The sequence below is a fragment of the Anolis sagrei genome, chromosome 1, assembly GCF_037176765.1.
Source record: "Anolis sagrei isolate rAnoSag1 chromosome 1, rAnoSag1.mat, whole genome shotgun sequence".
Lineage (NCBI taxonomy): Eukaryota > Metazoa > Chordata > Lepidosauria > Squamata > Dactyloidae > Anolis > Anolis sagrei.
This window is the reverse complement of record NC_090021.1, coordinates 252,805,093-252,821,771: the sequence shown is the minus strand read 5'-3', so window position 1 is coordinate 252,821,771 and position 16,679 is coordinate 252,805,093. Positions and strand designations below refer to the sequence as shown.

At 41.9% G+C, this 16,679-nt stretch overlaps 1 protein-coding gene across 3 annotated transcripts in view; it reads left to right on the top strand.

Moving 5' to 3' along the window:
• Positions 1-16,679, top strand: part of IRAG1 (inositol 1,4,5-triphosphate receptor associated 1) — a 96,792-nt gene that overhangs the window by 65,666 nt on the left and 14,447 nt on the right. For all 3 annotated transcript variants that reach the window (XM_067462650.1, XM_067462651.1, XM_067462649.1), the window contains exons 14-17: positions 2,410-2,550; positions 2,801-2,932; positions 11,047-11,188; positions 11,564-11,613. In XM_067462650.1, the coding sequence (XP_067318751.1) occupies positions 2,410-2,550; positions 2,801-2,932; positions 11,047-11,188; positions 11,564-11,613 (465 nt within the window). The remainder of the gene's footprint in view (positions 1-2,409; positions 2,551-2,800; positions 2,933-11,046; positions 11,189-11,563; positions 11,614-16,679) is intronic.

Below are 16,679 nucleotides of genomic sequence, written 5' to 3'. Positions count from 1 at the left end.
GTTTTCTTTTGAAATGTGTGTTTCCTACTTTAAATACTTTTTCCATTTCAATGGTGGGATTTGCAAAGAGGTGGTGTCAGGTCCTAGAGTAAATAACTGATCACAGGCTTACTAAAGTTGCTTTTTCCTACCCTAAGTTATAAAACCCTGCTGCTTGTAAACTGTCCCTTGTGAACCACTATAGTATCATATGTTGGGCAAGTGGGCTTCTTAACAAAACACCCTCTCCATAAATGTAAAGCAGAGTAACTTAGCAGCATGACCCAGCACCAATAGCCCTAAGCGATAAAAAGAACAAAAGCACACAGACCAATGTTGTATCTTCTATAGGAGTCTTTTTTTTATAGCAAAATAATATGGTTGCACTACTTTTAAAAAACAAGGTTTCTATGACACAACTAAAGTTTAGCATTCACACTGGACCTTCACAGATGGGTTTACCTCACGCACTGAGGTGTTCTCATACTGAGGCCTACTAACACACTGAGGCCCTTCTCCCACAGAGACCTCCCACATACCGAGGGTTGCAGGCACACCTGCTAAAATTGAACTGCAGCTTTTGTTGAGTCATTGCATCCATTTAACCCCTTCAGTGCTTGACTCACATTTTTGTCATTAAAAATACCCAGTTAATTTTTAATATTTCTGACATCATATACATCCAAAGCTCTGTTTTGCATGCGTCCCCGAGGCAGCTTTTCCCATTTAAAATAGTTTCCTTTGGGAAATGTGTCTGATTTTGATTATCTGAAAGCTCATTTTAGGTTTGCAAGCATTGGTTCCTCATTCAGCTTTGCTGTTCATCTCTGTGTTGAAGGAGGTACTCAGGACTGAAAATCAACTTCAGCTTCAGTTAATTGCCAACACCATTATTTTAAGACATTGATAGTCCCTGTCACAATACTGGATTTTTTTCTCTTGATCTGTCTGCATTCAAAGTTTACAACCCAATTTTTCAGCTGATACAGCAGTAGCAGCAGACATTTATCTCTTCAGCAAAATGTTCTTAAACAGAAGCATATGTCTGCTTTTTTTGCCAAGACTACTGATTTTAAAAATTCTATGGAAAATCCCATCAGATGACCTGGGACCTTTCTGGTTTCTGATCAGTATTTCATAAGCTGTAACACAGGAAACACAGGAAGGACTCAAAACAAGCGAAACGTCAACTAGGAAACAGCAGGAGAAGAGGGGAAAATCCAAACAATCAAACAAAAAAGTGAATATAATAAATATTATTATAAAAATATATAGCACAGAATAACCAAAGCCTCAAGATAATTAAATATGGCTAGTAACAAACTGTTACAATATATAGGAATACAAACACCTCATAATGATACAAACACGAAGACTTAGCACTACAAATGTATATATGAAGTCAAAGAACACAGACCAACTGAAGTCTATAAGCAGCTAAATTTAGCTGAATCTCATACAGCATATCACTGGCAGCTGCACAGTAAGCAATAGTTTATACCTAAAAGTCCATAATAAACAAAGGAGTCAAATACTGGTATACTGCACTCCATATTTCTATTCGTAAAGACCAGTTATATACAGTCCGCAAGTCATATATCATTGATACAACACAATGAAGAGTTATAGTATATGGCTGCTTCTAAAAATGTGGAGCAATTTCAATGAGTCTTCATCAGTACAGGCTGAGTCACTCTTATCTGGAAAGCTGAAATATCTCAAAAAACCTAATATTTTTGCTTCCAGCCACCCATTTCCATTTTGGGGAAAGGGGGCTAGTCACATGTTCAACTCATGGAAACTGGCCACAAAGGTGAACATGGAGTGACCACATTGGCTGCTGCCTGATCCCAGTGCCAGGAGAACGAAAAGGACTGGTGAGGGGGCTATTTCCTCATCCCAGATTCTTTGCTAACAGGGTGAAAAGTGTGGGAAGCATCTGGGACATTGCTTTCTGCAAGGGCCTTGGGTATGCAAAGTTCTTCCTCCTCCTCCTTCTTCTCTTTTTCCTATTGGATTTCTAGCAGTGGTTGAGCTGGTGCTCAACGTGTATTGAATATGTGACTAACTTCCTTTCTCCCCTCATTCACTATGTGTATGCAAGTACAGGTATTCAAAAATAGCTGAAATAAGATAAACTTAACCTATAATGAGAAGACAATAGCATTTTTCACAAAGGTCCTTTGGTTAATTATGAAAAATGCTATTTTCATCTACTGATAAAGACCCACGGATGACTGCTTGCACCCTTGCTGCTAGGCTTGCTTTCCATATTACTAGATACGACCCTCCAGTATGGAGAACATGACTTTCAAAGAGTTATAAGATCTGGCACTTATTTTCATAGAAAACTACACCAATCTCTACCCGTATATACCAGTATTTGATTGGTAAGCAAGTTTAAACAAGGCTTTCCTTTTTTCTCAACAGAATGTATTTATACAACTTTCCTTGGCATTTAGAAATGATAGTTATACTTTGGAATCAAGAATTAACCAGGCTGAGAGGGAGAGAAACCTTGCTGAGGAGAACACAGAGAAGGAATTAGACAACTTTAAATCAGCTATTACGGTAAGATAATCTGATTATTCCATTGCTGTGTAGAACTAGACTATGCACAGCTCAGCCTGTAAAAAAATAGCACAGGAAAATAAACTAAAATATAGAATAGAATGATGAATTCCTATATAAACATAAGCCACTACTTAACAATATTCCCAAAGGGCTATTAAGTAGAACAACTTAGAACTGTGGGTTACAATGATTTCTTGATTCAAGCTCGTTTTCTTGCTCCATATATTTGTGCATGCTGTCTTTTCAGGCCTCTGCTTCTTTGTGGCATCACTCTGAACACAGAGACATGTACCAGAGGCTACTGGAAGATATCACAGTGCTGCACCGTTTATCCTCCCGATTATCCAGTCGGGCTGAGATGGTTGGAGCTGTTCGTCAGGTAAGAATGTTGTTGCTACTATTGTAGACCAATTGAAAGGTGTTACCAGTTGATGGATCAGGGGATGCCCATAAGAATTGTCCCAAAGTGGATTTGATGAATGGATTCAAAGATGATGCAAACATATTGCTACTGGAGGAGAATATTTTGAACAGTACCATGTTGTCGACAAAGAGTTAATTTACACACATGTGTAGTTAACTTACAGGTGAATAAAGGAATTGGGACCTGACAGACATTACTTTCAGTATGATCCACAAATAATTAATTACTATAGGAAATAAGGCAGCCACTTCAAAAATCAGGTGCAGAAAAAAATAGGCATTTGAAGACAAAATTGTGCATGTGAAGAGGCCTATTCTGAACATACAAAGCTAATCTGCTCTCATGGCCACAGTGGATGATACTAGTAATCTTACCACTTGTTGACACACAGTGCAGCTGCTGGTTTTGCTGACTATTGTATATGTAATACAATGGAGAGGAATGTTGTCCTTTTCATCTTATAGTGTCCTCGCAAGTGGTTGTCTTCCATCCAAGAATAGAGTCATGTGGCTCACCTTAGGGATGGAAAGAATATTTGATAATATTTGTTGAGTGGCTAGAATCATGATGAGAAGAATTCTGGTTTCACTATTCTGGCTTATTCTACATAAAATTCACGTGTATCTTTTTTGTAGAGGAAACAGTATTTTCTTCACAAGTATCAGAATTTTCTGTTTCTGCACACAAAATAGAGGATTCCGTACAGAATTAGCACTTCAGAACAATATTTTTCTGGGTATTATTAATTTCTACTCAGTACTTTTTTAGGTATGAAATGCTTCCCATCTTATTCTAAATTCATTGTAATTTTAAAAGCCCAAACAAATCTGGAATAGGATCTGCCTAAAGAGAAACTGTGGGAGCTCCAGAATGCTTCTGTACTATTTTCCCTGGAATCTCCTCTTGAACAGAGATCTCTGGCTATGCCTCCACACTATAGCTTCATTTCTGCAATTTACTCTCTGGTTTGGACTTTAGTGGGAATAGTTATTGGATGGAACACTGTGCAGATATCTGTGAATAACAACTTTTATGGTACAGTATTAGTATCTTGTTTTTCTAACATGGTATATCACCAAAAGCACCCTCAAGAATTTGGGGGTCGTTGAAAATAATATTTTGCAGATCAGCAGAATTTGCAAAGTAAGAGTTAATCTCTTTTCTTTTTATATTAATAAGTAGAAAAAAGGAGAGAGTTATTTTAATTTTCTTTAGGCAATTTTTGATAATAATTCAGGCAGACTTTGACCTGGCTGATCCTACTCCAACATGTTTTTAGCTTAGTCCTCTTTCTCACATATACCCGAGTATTTTGGTTCTTGGATCAGAATACAGAGGGCAGAAAAGCAAATAGTGAGGCAGATCCTCAATTTCCGGGGCCCCGCAAACACATAAACGAAGAGCCAGAGGGGCGCCCGTATATCTGCCATCAATCACTGCTGTGGGCATACTTTGGAAACGAAGGGCAGTGAAGGCTTGTCTAAGTTTTGGAAATGTGAGCCTAGTCAGGTAGATAGCCCTATCATGGACAAGTTTGTACAGTCTAAACCAGTGGGAGAATTTGGAGTTATTAATGGCCTGCCTATCATGGTGGGCACAATTATTAAAAAAAATATTCCTGTAGTTTCTCCCTTGAGTTCAAGATAGAAGGCTTATCAGACAGAGTGGGGTGAAATTCCAACAGCTTCTGGTATCTAGTGTTCCAGACTTTGCATTTTGCTAGTTGTTCAAAACATCCCTTGGGAAGAACCCTAACTGAGGAGTCTTTTACATTTCTCCAATAATTAAATAGGGTAAAATGAACACGTGATCTAATGGAGGAGAGACCAACCTCTGCCCGGACCAAGGCTGCCGGGGTGCCCGGTGGGAGTCTCAGTAGTTTCTTAAGAAATGTATTCTGGAGAGCCTCCAGTTTTGCTATCTGAGACTCATCCCACCCCCATACAGCAGCACCATACAAAATCTGGGCTATAACTTTACTCTGAAATATTTTAAGGGCTAGGACAACTAGATGACCCCCTGCAGTGTTGTAGAATCTGAGTATTGCTCCAACAGATTTCAAAGCTACTGCTTTAGTGTGTTCTACATGGGGTTTCCAGGATAGTCTTTCCGTAAAATGGATTCCAAGGTACTTAAATTCCTGACATTGTTCTATTTGGTGACCCCTGATGGACCATCTGTGTTGAGAGTGTCTTTTTCCAAACACCATTACCTTTGTTTTATTATAGTTGATGTTCAACTTTTCTTTATAACAATATGCACCAAGCTTAGAGAGCAGTCTTCTCAGGCCAATTTGGGTAAGTGAAATTAGAACCATGTCATCTGCATATAATAGGATGGAGATTTTCTTGGATCCTACTGCAGGTGGAAAAAATTCTGGCCCCGAGAGTGCAGGTATTATATCATTCAAGTAAAGGTTAAAGAGTATTGGTGCCAATAGACATCCTTGTTTTACTCCTTTATTAGTGTGAATGGGGTCAGTCAATGAGCCAGAAATACCAACTCTTATTCTAGCTGTGGTATTAGAATAAAGTGCCTTGATTAGAAACAGTAGGCGCTTATCCATATTGGTGCTGGCCAGCTTATGCCACAACAGGTTTCTATCGATTGAATCAAAAGCTGCTGCTAAGTCGACAAAGGCAACAAATAGGTGTTTGGTAGGTCCAGCAGTTGCTTGTTGGGCTAAGAAATACAAGGTTAGACAGTGGTCAATCGTACTCTGTCCTTTTCTGAAACCAGCCTGTTCTGGGTGGATGATTTGGTTATTGAATTCCCAGTCCTCTAATTTGTTTAACAGGTGTTTACTATATAACTTGGAGTCAATATCTAAGAGACTAATAGGGCGATAGTTGTTGGGATCTTGTTTATCACCTTTCTTGTAGATGGGGACAACTATGCTCTGTTTCCAGCCCTCTGGGATTGTGCCTGTGTTATTGATTTGTGAGAACACTTTGGCTAATATTGGAGCCCACCACTCTGAAAAATGTTTAAATATTTCTGGGGGCATCATATTTTCCCCTGGGGCCTTACTCAGAGCCAGGGCTGCAATCAATTTCTTCACCTCAGAAGATGACACAGGGGACCAATAAGGCAAACATGTGGTATTGGGAACACTGGTAGGATGGTTTTCTGAAGAAGTAGCTCCGTAGAGCTTGCTAAAATGGTCAAACCAATGCTGTGTTGAAATATGCCCAAGGACTACTGGCCTGACCGTATGCATTCCGGTTGAAATAATATCCCAGAACTGCTTCTCATTTTTTTCCAACACAGCTAATGCTAATTGGTTCCACTGAGCTCTAACATGTGTGTCTTTTTTCTGCTTTAAGAGTGCTTTATACGAAGCCCTCATCTGAGCTAGACTTGCAGTGACAGTACTATCCTTTTTTCTAAGTATATGTTTGGAATACTCCATTAGAGCTAGCCTGGCACTTCTGCATTCAGAATCAAACTATCTGTTAGTTCCCACCTTGTTGGGGTTTAGTTGTTTGCTACAGACCAGTTTGGGTCTGAGATTTTGGATGATGAATTGATAGGCATTTAAAGTGTCTGTATTAGAGTCTAGGATGTATTGTCGGCAAAATCTATAGGGGTTGCTCTCGAATATGTGCAGAATGAAGTTGCCTAGGTTGACTGACCACCTTATTCTCCGTTCTCCAACATGAATTCCATTTAGATTTTGTGAATTTTGAGAGGATTGTGTTGGAGTTGATGTTTCAAAATTAAATAGGAGTGACAGAGGAAAATGATCACTCTCCACCCTATTATTAATTGCAAATCTTTGGATATCAGGTAGCAGGCTGGCAGAAACTGCCATATAATCAATAGTACTAGCTCCCCTATTGGTAACATAAGTATAGGCACCTTGCGTTATGTCATACTGTGTCCCATTAAGGCAGTGCAATTGATGCAAGGAGAGCATCTCTAAGAAACTCAGACCGGCCTTGTTTCTGATGGTATCTTGAGAGACCCTGTCAGCAGATGTAACCTGGTCATCTTGTCTGCAGTTAGTGCCTTCCACCTGTTTAACACCCATCCCAATTCTAGCATTAAAATCTCCACACAAGAGGAGCTTTGTGGAGGGATATTGGCATTCCAAACAGGTGAGGGTTTCAGATAGTCTAAACCAGACATTATTAGGGTCTCCATTTTTTGATAATCTAGGTGGAAAATAGACATTTATACAGATTACATACCCAAAATACGTGCTCTTAATGAGGAGGGCCTGTATATATTGTGGGATGGAGCTATCCAAAGGTTGAATGTCCACGTGCAGATCTACTGAGATAAATATGGTAAGGCCCCCGCTACCACGGCCTTTTGAGCTTGTTTTCACTGCTGGAACCGAATGTGCTCTGAAACCATGAAGGGAAGGTAGATTAGTTTCAGTGGCCCATGTCTCCTGCAAACAAATAATTTTGAATTGTTGCAGATAAATTGCAAAATCTGCGTCATGAAACTTATTTGTCCATCCCATTATATTCCAGGATAGCAGGTGTAATTGTCCCGCTGGTGTCGATAGATCTGAATCATTACCGATGTGCAGAAGTTCAGTCTGAACAGAGGCTTTTGGGCTATGGTTATTCAAGCCAGGATCAGTTGGGTGTAGTTCAGCCTGCATAGGCTCTACTAGCTTATCATGCTGTCTCTTTGTCAGATTTAATAGCTCTCCTGTCCTTCTTTGGTAACTAAGTTTCTGAATATCACTATTTCTGAGTGGATGAGCAGAGTTCTCCTTTACCATGTTCTCTTTATTTCTGGGCACCACATGTTGAAAGAACTGCGTGATTGGGGGCTGTTTCAAACCACAATTTGTACTTGACATTCATGCAACCTCTCTAGGATATCCCATTGCTCTTTTTTTGGCAAATTTGCATATGCCTCTACCAGTGATTGTTCCTCGTTACAAAAAAGGTTCCCCAGACCATCAACACCTTTTTCTTCTTTTGTTGGCCTGGTGGCTTGAACCTTGTGGGATTTCAGCAATTGTTCATTTCCCACTTTAAGTGTTGGTTGCTGTTCCTCAAATCTCACTGTACCATCTGGGACTCGTTGAGTGAAGACCTTCTTAAAAAATCTTGTTATCCTGATGCCTTGTTTTGAAAATAAATCTCTAGCTCTTATGACAAATTTAGCTATATTTGGGTCGATAAAGGAGATTATGGCATCAACATGCATTGAGTCATTATGTAAGTAATCAATCTCGTCAATGTCCGTTGTGTACAACCCCCCTGGTAGAACATTATTCATAAGTCCTATCACATGATTTTTCCGATCTTCTAAACTTAAAATCTTTCCTGGTTTAGGGACTTTTATAATCACCAGCTTATTTGGCATAAGGACCAAGTTCCAATTATCATTATAATGTCCATTGATCTTTTGTCTGCAATTTTGTTGTTTTACTGTTGGCAATTTAAGTCCATCCATTGCCTCTACCTTTTCTGGGTTCCTACCATCTTTCTCTCCTGTCATATTGGTCACCTGAGATTCGGTTTGTGTTGTTATATTAAACTTCTGGGGTCCTGGATTTGTCACTTTGGTTCTATCCACCTTGCCATCATTGGTAGCACTGTGACTCTGCTTTGGGAAACTTTTTTTGCTTCTCTTCCTTTTTGTTACCAAGGTTTTTGAAGATGGAATTAGAGCTAGGAGTTTCTTTAAACCGCGTTGATGATTTCTGGTACTTTTTATTTGTTTGCATGTGGTCTTTTGTTTCATCTCCCTTTTGCTGTTCATGATTTTTTTCTGGCTCTTACAGTTGACTTTAAGGTGCTTGCTTTTATCTGCTTTTCTCTGTTTTGTTCTTTTATCACTACAGCGTAGGATAGCTGCATCTTGCTTGGTTGTATCTAGGATGTTGGCAGCAGATATTGCCTTAATAGAGTCACAGTTGCACCGGCTTTCCAAAGCTTCTGCCTTAATTATTTTTACAAGTGTACTCAGGAGCCCCGTACTTTCCTGTAGATAATTCTTAATTATCAGCAGATCATTAGAGAAGGCAGTGAACTTAGCTTCCAGGTGCGAATAGCCCTCGTTTGAATCTTCTCCTTGTTGCAAGTCGAGGTAGGGATACTGTTGTAAAAAATTCTTGGGTGTGTGAGAATTAAAGTGAACCTCTTCTGAAGATAAGGTGGGGGGCTTTCCTGGCGTCGGGTCCAGGCTCCAATTTTGTGTTGCAATAGCCTCAGAACTCTCCATCTCGGCTTGTGCCAGTTCCTCAGCCAAGCTTCTCCCACCTCCTGAGTCCATAATCTTACTCTCCTTCAATAAAAGCCCTTTGGTGTCGATCAACCAGTCCTTGAGCTCTTCAGCAATCGTAGTAATATTGGCTGCCTTTGTAATCCTTGGGCCCTCCTCAGGGTTTACCAACTGCCCCTGGTGCATATTTTCCAGAGGGAAAAATTTAGTCATTTTTGCTTGACTTTGTTTCCTCTCTAGTGCAAAAAGCCTCCTCTCCTCAGTCTCAGCAGACTCAACAGCTAGCTGTATCTTCTCAGTTGCTAGTGTTTGTCCATGTAGAGGTAAAGCTTTCTCCTTATAGTTGTTTCTTGTATGAACCATTGTAAGAATGTTTAATGTTTAATGTATCAACACTTCCAAAGGCAGCTTAGGTGTTTTCCAGGCAGTTTGCAGGTAGTTTGCAGCTAAAGGCTTTAAAACTGTGTTAACTTTAAAACTGTGTTAACTACACCAGCACAATCTTCAATAAAATCTGGTGTTCATGTATTTATTTGTTTGCCTTGACTTGTATGTGAAAGATCTATGGTCTAAGCATCGAATAAACTAAACTAAAAAAACACATACATACTGACTCAGATGTCCTTTGTTGGCTGTTGGCAGAGATTTTAAGATTTGTCGCCAAGAAAATGCATGTGACCTAATGATCTGAACTAAATGTGTGCTTTTTCAGACCATGTCTATATCACAAACTTGAAACTAGCTGAAAAATTGTTCACTTTCCCTATTGATCTGTAATTTTATGAGGACAGCGAGTTATTTTTAAAATAATTTTTCAACATCCTTGCCAGACTAGTTTCAAAGGAAGATATTTTAGGTCAAATAATGACCTAATCAAATGATGCCAACATAGGTGACACATAAATGATGAGTTTGTAGCATAAAAACCAATGAATATAGTTTGTAAAATTCTTGAATCTGATTTACAGTTTTTAACAACTATATAAAAATGCACATTATAGCAGTTGAAATTTGTAAAACTTGGTTATATCAGGATCTATATGAAATACCCATCAAGAAACCCCACCTTCCGCCTAATTGTAAATATCCAGCTTGACTCCTCTTGTTTGCTACATTCCGACCTCAGTGTCCAAATCTCTTAAATGAAATCAGTAGCTTCCAATCTTAATGGTTTGTTGGAAAACAATGTTCTGATGTCATCATCTACCAGGAAAACATTTTCTGAATTAAACTGAAAGCTGAGGCAAAAGAAATATTCTTGCTTTAAACTGCCTGAAGAATCCACATTGTGCTATGCATATGTTTTTACTAGTGGAACAAACTGTTCCTGAAGAAGTCCTGTAGGTGGCCATATAAGCAGAACCCCAGATTTCCCCGTAAGGGACGACTGCTACTTCTATTTCAGCTTCATTAGGGATACTATTCTTCAGCAAAGTTTTTGTCCCATTTATAATGGTAGGAGGGGTTTTTCTTATATAAAAAAATCATTTCTTTATTCAGAACCAGTGCTTTGGTGCTTAACTCTTAAAAAGTCTGAGCCCTGGCATATTCACTTATGTTGCTGTTCTTAGTGTTCTTACTTCTTTTTTTTCTAAGAACCACCATTATCTTTCACAACTTTTTGACAAACAGGTAAACTTCAGCATATTGGGAAGGGTTGTATATTTTGGATTAAGCTATTAGAAATGGGGGAAATCTTTGATTCATTTCAGAAATGTGTGAAGTTTTTCACTTTCAGGAAATTAAACCTGAATTTAAAAATAAAAATAAATGGAGAACAAAGCAACACTCCAGATCCTCCAATTCCAGTTGCTAAAAATTACAATATGGTGATATTTACTTGATGTTTAAAATGTTCTTCTGTTTCTTTGCAGGAGAAACGCATGTCAAAGGCTACTGAAGTCATGATGCAATATGTGGAGAATTTGAAGAGAACGTATGAAAAAGATCACGCTGAACTGATGGAATATAAAAAACTTGCTACTCAGAATTCTAGCAGAAGCTATGGCTCCCCTGGTAATGCCATCTGCCTCCCCAAAATTTAAAAACATGTCTCTGTATTGCTTTTTGAACCTGAAATGCAAATTATTTAGCTTCTATGACAGCAAAATAAACAAAACAGATTTATGTGGTCTGATTTAACAACAATTGATAATCTTGATTTAATTTTCTTCTTTAAAAATTGAGCATGAGAGTCTTTTTAGCAGTAAAACAGCCATCAGTTACTATGATTTGATACCATGCTACAAGGAATAATTTAATATTATAAAGTGTTGCTTTACATGTACATTGGTATTGGTAGAAAATAGTCCTAGTTAGCATTTCAGTGGTGTCTGTGTTTTTCTAACAATTATTTTCTGCTGGGTTTGTTTTGCCTTTCTTCCCATGCAGAAGATGGTGTGCCCCGAACATCTAGGTCCATGTCTCTTTCTGTTGGAAAGGTATGCTTTCAAATTCCAATGTTCTGTTTACTGAATGCTATGTATGCAAAAAAATGAATTACAAAAAAGTCTTGGGATCAGTGATTTATATTCTGCCCTTTGATGCCGGTGTTCTCCAGATTTCCTTGTATTGTAATGCCATCTGTGAAAGGCTCACCTGGTAGGTGCTTACATAAGGCATCAGATGAAGAGCTCTTTGTTCTTCCAGGTCTTTATTTGTACGATCTTTGACATTAATAATTTCTCCCCAATTAGTATTTAGGTTATTATTATTATTATTATTATTATTATTAAACTTTATTTGTACCCCACTAGCATCTCCCGAAGGACTCGATGCGGCTTACAAAGACCAAGGCCTCAACACAACAGCAGTAAACAACAACAATACAAAAGAGAGCAAATTAAAAACATAAGCAATAACAAAACATTACACTATTACACAATAAAAACCATGGCCGGGCCAATGACGGGTACAGGTTAAAAAAGTGCTGGGTGTGACAGGAGGTGTATTGGAATTCTGGGCAAGTGCAATGTGCCGAGAGTCTTAAACTCTAGTAAAGTGCTTCTGGGACAAAGTGCTGGGTTATCCTATTCTGGAAAGGCACGACGGAATAGCCAGGTCTTCAAGTTCTTCCTAAAGACTGCCAACGTGGGAGCTAGTCTAATGTCTTTGGGGAGGTCGTTCCAAAGTCGGGGGGCAACCACAGAAAAGGCCCTATCCCTCGTCCCCACCAAGCGCGCCTGCGACGCAGGTGGGATCGCAAGCAGGGCCTCTCCAGATGACCGAAGGGAGCGTGTGGGTACATAAGCGGAGAAGTGGTCACGGAGGTAGGGTGGTCCCAAACCATTTAGGGCTTTGTAGGTAAGCACCTGCACCTTGAATTGGGTTCGGTAGGTGAACGGTAGCCAATGGAGCTCCTTAAACAGGAGGGTTGACCTCTCTCTGTAAGGAGCACCAGTTAACATCCTGGCCGCCGCCCGTTGAACCAGTTGGAATTTCTGAGCCGTTTTCAAGGGCAGCCCCACGTAGAGCGCATTACAGTAATCCAATCTGGAGGTGACTAAGGCGTGGACCACCCCGGCCAAATCAGCCTTTGCGAGGTATGGTCGCAGCTGGCGCACAAGTCTTAATTGTGCGAAAGCCCTCCTGGACACCGCTGACGCCTGAGCATCAAGCGTAAGTGATGAATCCAGAAGAACTCCCAAGCTGCGGACCTGAGACTTCAGGGGGAGTGCAACCCCATCCAGCTCAGGTTGCCACCCTATACCCCGATCCGGTTTACGACTGACCAGCAGGACCTCTGTCTTGTCGGGATTGATCTTCAGCTTGTTCCTCCTCATCCAGATAGCCACAGCGGCAAGGCACTCGTTCAGCACTCGAGGGGCCTCCTTGGAATTAGGTGGAAAGGAGTAATAGAGTTGTGTGTCATCTGCATAGAGATGGCACCCAACTCCAAAACCCCGGATGACCTCTCCCAGCGGTTTCATGTAGATGTTAAAAAGCATGGGAGACAGAATAGAGCCTTGCGGGACCCCACAGGTCAAAGGCCAGGGGTCCGAGCAGGCATCTCCCAGCTTCACCATCTGAGATCGGCCCTCCAGGAAGGACTGGAGCCACGACAGAACCGTGCCCCCAAGACCCATCCCAGCAAGTCGTCCCAGAAGGATACCATGATCGATGGTATCGAAAGCCGCTGAGATGTCCAAGAGAACCAGCAAGGTCACACTCCCCCGTCTAGCTCTCTATGGAGGTCATCCACCAAGGCGACGAAGGCCGTCTCGGTACCGTGACCAGGCCTGAAACCAGACTGTGACTGATCTAGGTAGTTGTTGTCATCTAGAAAACCCTGAAGCTGAGAGGCGACCACCCTCTCCAGCACCTTGCCCAAGAACGGGAGGTTGGAGATTGGTCTGAAGTTGTTAAGCACTATGGAGTCAAGGGAAGCCTTTTTGAGAAGTGGACGAACCACTGCCTGTTTCAATTGAGATGGAAAAAACCCCTGCTCCAACGATGCATTAATGATCAACACAAACCAATCTACCAACCCCTCCCTGGCCGATTTTATTAGCCAAGATGGGCAAGGGTCTAGAGACGACGTGGTCGCCCTCACAGCCCCAAGGACCTCCTCCACGGTCTCAGGAAGAACAAGCCTAAAAGAATCCCACAAAATTGGACAAGCAGGTGCCTCAGTCACCTCCCCTGGAACTGTGGTGAAATTGGAGTCCAGCTCAAGACGTATCTGAGCAACCTTGTCTGCAAAATGGTGTGCGAACTCGCGACACTGAGTTGCTGGATCATCGAAGGACTCCTCCACCACCGGGGGATGAAGGAGTTCCCCGACAACCCGAAACAACTCCAATGATCTATTTGCTGCAGACGCTATACGGGTAGTCAAAAAGGATTCCCTGGCTACCCGTATAGCCACGGAATATGCCTTAAGAGAGGCTTTAGCCCGTGTTTGGTCAGACACGTTCCGAGATTTCCTCCATTTGCGCTCTAGTCCCCTTCTCGTGTGTTTCATCACAGTCAACTCCTCGGTGAACCAGGGAGATGGTGTGTCTCGACGCAACGAGATGGGGCGTTCGGAAGCGATCGTATCTATCGCCCTGGTCATCTCCCTGTTATAGAGAACCACCAAGGCGTCGACAGGATCGCCAGGCTCCATGGCAGGAAGAACCCCAAGATTCCTCAGGAAACCAACAGGATCCATCAGTCTCCTGGGGTGGACCATCTTAATTTGTCCACCACCCCTGCGGAGGTTAAGGGTCGTGGAAAGTCTGAAACTGACCAGATAATGATCGGACCATGACACAGGAAGGATGTTTTGTTCTTCCACTCTGATCATTCCACTGTCCGCTACAAAAACTAGGTCGAGAGTGTGTCCAGTCTGATGGGTGGGTCCAGTTATAATTTGTGACAGCCCCATGGTCGTCATGGCGGCCATGAAGTCCTGAGCTGCACCAGTCAAGGAGGTCTCAGCATGGATGTTAAAATCTCCCAGAACAACCAAATTTTGGGAGGCCAAGGCCGAATTGGAGACCACCTCTGCTAGCTCAGACAGGGAAACTGTTGGGTCGCGGGGTGGGCGGTACACCAGCAGAAACCCCACACTGTCACGGTTCCCCACCTTCAGGTGAACACATTCAAACCCAGCTGTTTGCGGAACAGCGCATCTGGCCACAGCGATGGATTGCCGAAAGACCATTGCGACCCCTCCTCCCCGCCCCCCCGGCCTGGCCTGCTGATGCACTCCAAAACCCGGTGGACATAGCTGAGTAAGATTTACTCCCCCCAACTCGTCCAACCAGGTCTCAGTAATGCAAGCCAGGTCTGCCCCCTCATGCAGGATCAAGTCCTGAATGGCAGCGGTCTTACCATTGACAGACCTGGCGTTAATCAGCAGGACCTTAAGACCGAGGGGACTGCCATGGGGCCTACCACTTCCTACCTTCTCCAGGGTCGCAAGAACTCTATTGCACTTCTCCCTGGGATGTTGGCGACCAGCAAATCTCCTCCCCCACACAACCTGAATAGGACCCCCCTCCTCCGGAACTCCCCCCCCCCCACGTTGTTGGAATTTGTGGCTAGTCAGCTTTCTGAGGAAGAAAGGCTGGAGTATAGTTTCCCTTGGATTTCATGTAGGGATGTTCCCGATGTCGTGCTGGAAAGCGAGACATCAAGGGAGCTGAGAGGACTGAAGAGAGGGAGTGTTCTTGGGTGGGAAAGTGTGGCCAACTGTGTAGGGGCAACTGAGGCAGATGGGGTTTCGAATTGATATGATCCTGAGGGGGGGGGGGGCCCTAACCGGTGAGCTATTTGTGGATTTATCACAGGGACTTGATGGCACAGAACGAGAAGGTACCACTGTGTCAACAAGGGGGCGAATATGAGGGTCCACAACCACCCTCCTGATGGTAATGCCCCAATTCCTTAGGCAGGATCGAATTGCCAGCAGCTCGCCAAGCCATGAGTTGTCTTCTGGTGTTATTAGAAGGCAGGAAGAACGATCAAGTGACTCCGCAGCCAAGTTATGGCCTTCAATCTTATTTCCCATGGTCTTTTTGATAAGATTTGGGCCAAAGAGTCACAGTTTTCTTGGATCATTTTTGTTAATCCTGAGCTGATTCTATGCTTGTTTGATTTTAGTTATCTTAATGGCTCTTCAAATGTCATTTCTTCCCTCTTTTTAGAATTCATTTGATATTTTGTTGATTTGCAACTTGTGCAAATTGCCCAAAGAACATCATTGATGGACAATATTAAAATGTTATAAAAATGAGGGAAATTATAGAAAATCCCATTGAGTTGTGTTATAAATATTTAGCTGTTAAATGATAAGGATAAAATCAAAAAGAAACTTTTCCCTATCCTCATGAGAGTTCCTTATTTTCTTCCTTCTGCTCACTATCAATATGTTCACTAATGCCTTTCCTATGCTTCCAGTTCCCATTCTCCTCATGTCTTTTCTTTCCTAAACTTTATATGGTCTTCTATTTAGTGCCCAGCAATGGAAATAGTTTCACTATGACCATCCAACTTGGTTATTTTTTATTGTTTTGCACAAACATTCACATTTGAAAGTTTTCCCCATAGTTATAGCTTTATCATAGCATTTTGGAAAGTAGTTTTTATTTAACGGTTACCATTATAGTAAACAACACCTTTACATATAGGGGTGTTGTTGTTCATTCGTTCAGTCGTCTCCGACTCTTCGTGACCTCATGGACCAGCCCACGCCAGAGCTCCCTGTCGGCCGTTACCACCCCCAGCTCCCTCAAGGTCAGTCCAGTCACTTCAAGGATGCCATCCATCCATCTTGCCCTTGGTCGGCCCCTCTTCCTTTTGCCTTCCACTTTCCCCAGCATAATTGTCTTCTCTAGGCTTTCCTGTCTCCTCATGATGTGGCCAAAGTACTTCAACTTTGTCTCTAGTATCTTTCCCTCCAGTGAGCAGTCGGGCTTTATTTCCTGGAGGATGGACTGGTTGGATCTTCTCGCAGTCCAAGGCACTCTCAGCACTTTCCTCCAGCACCATAGCTCAAAAGCATCAATCTTCCTTCGCTCAG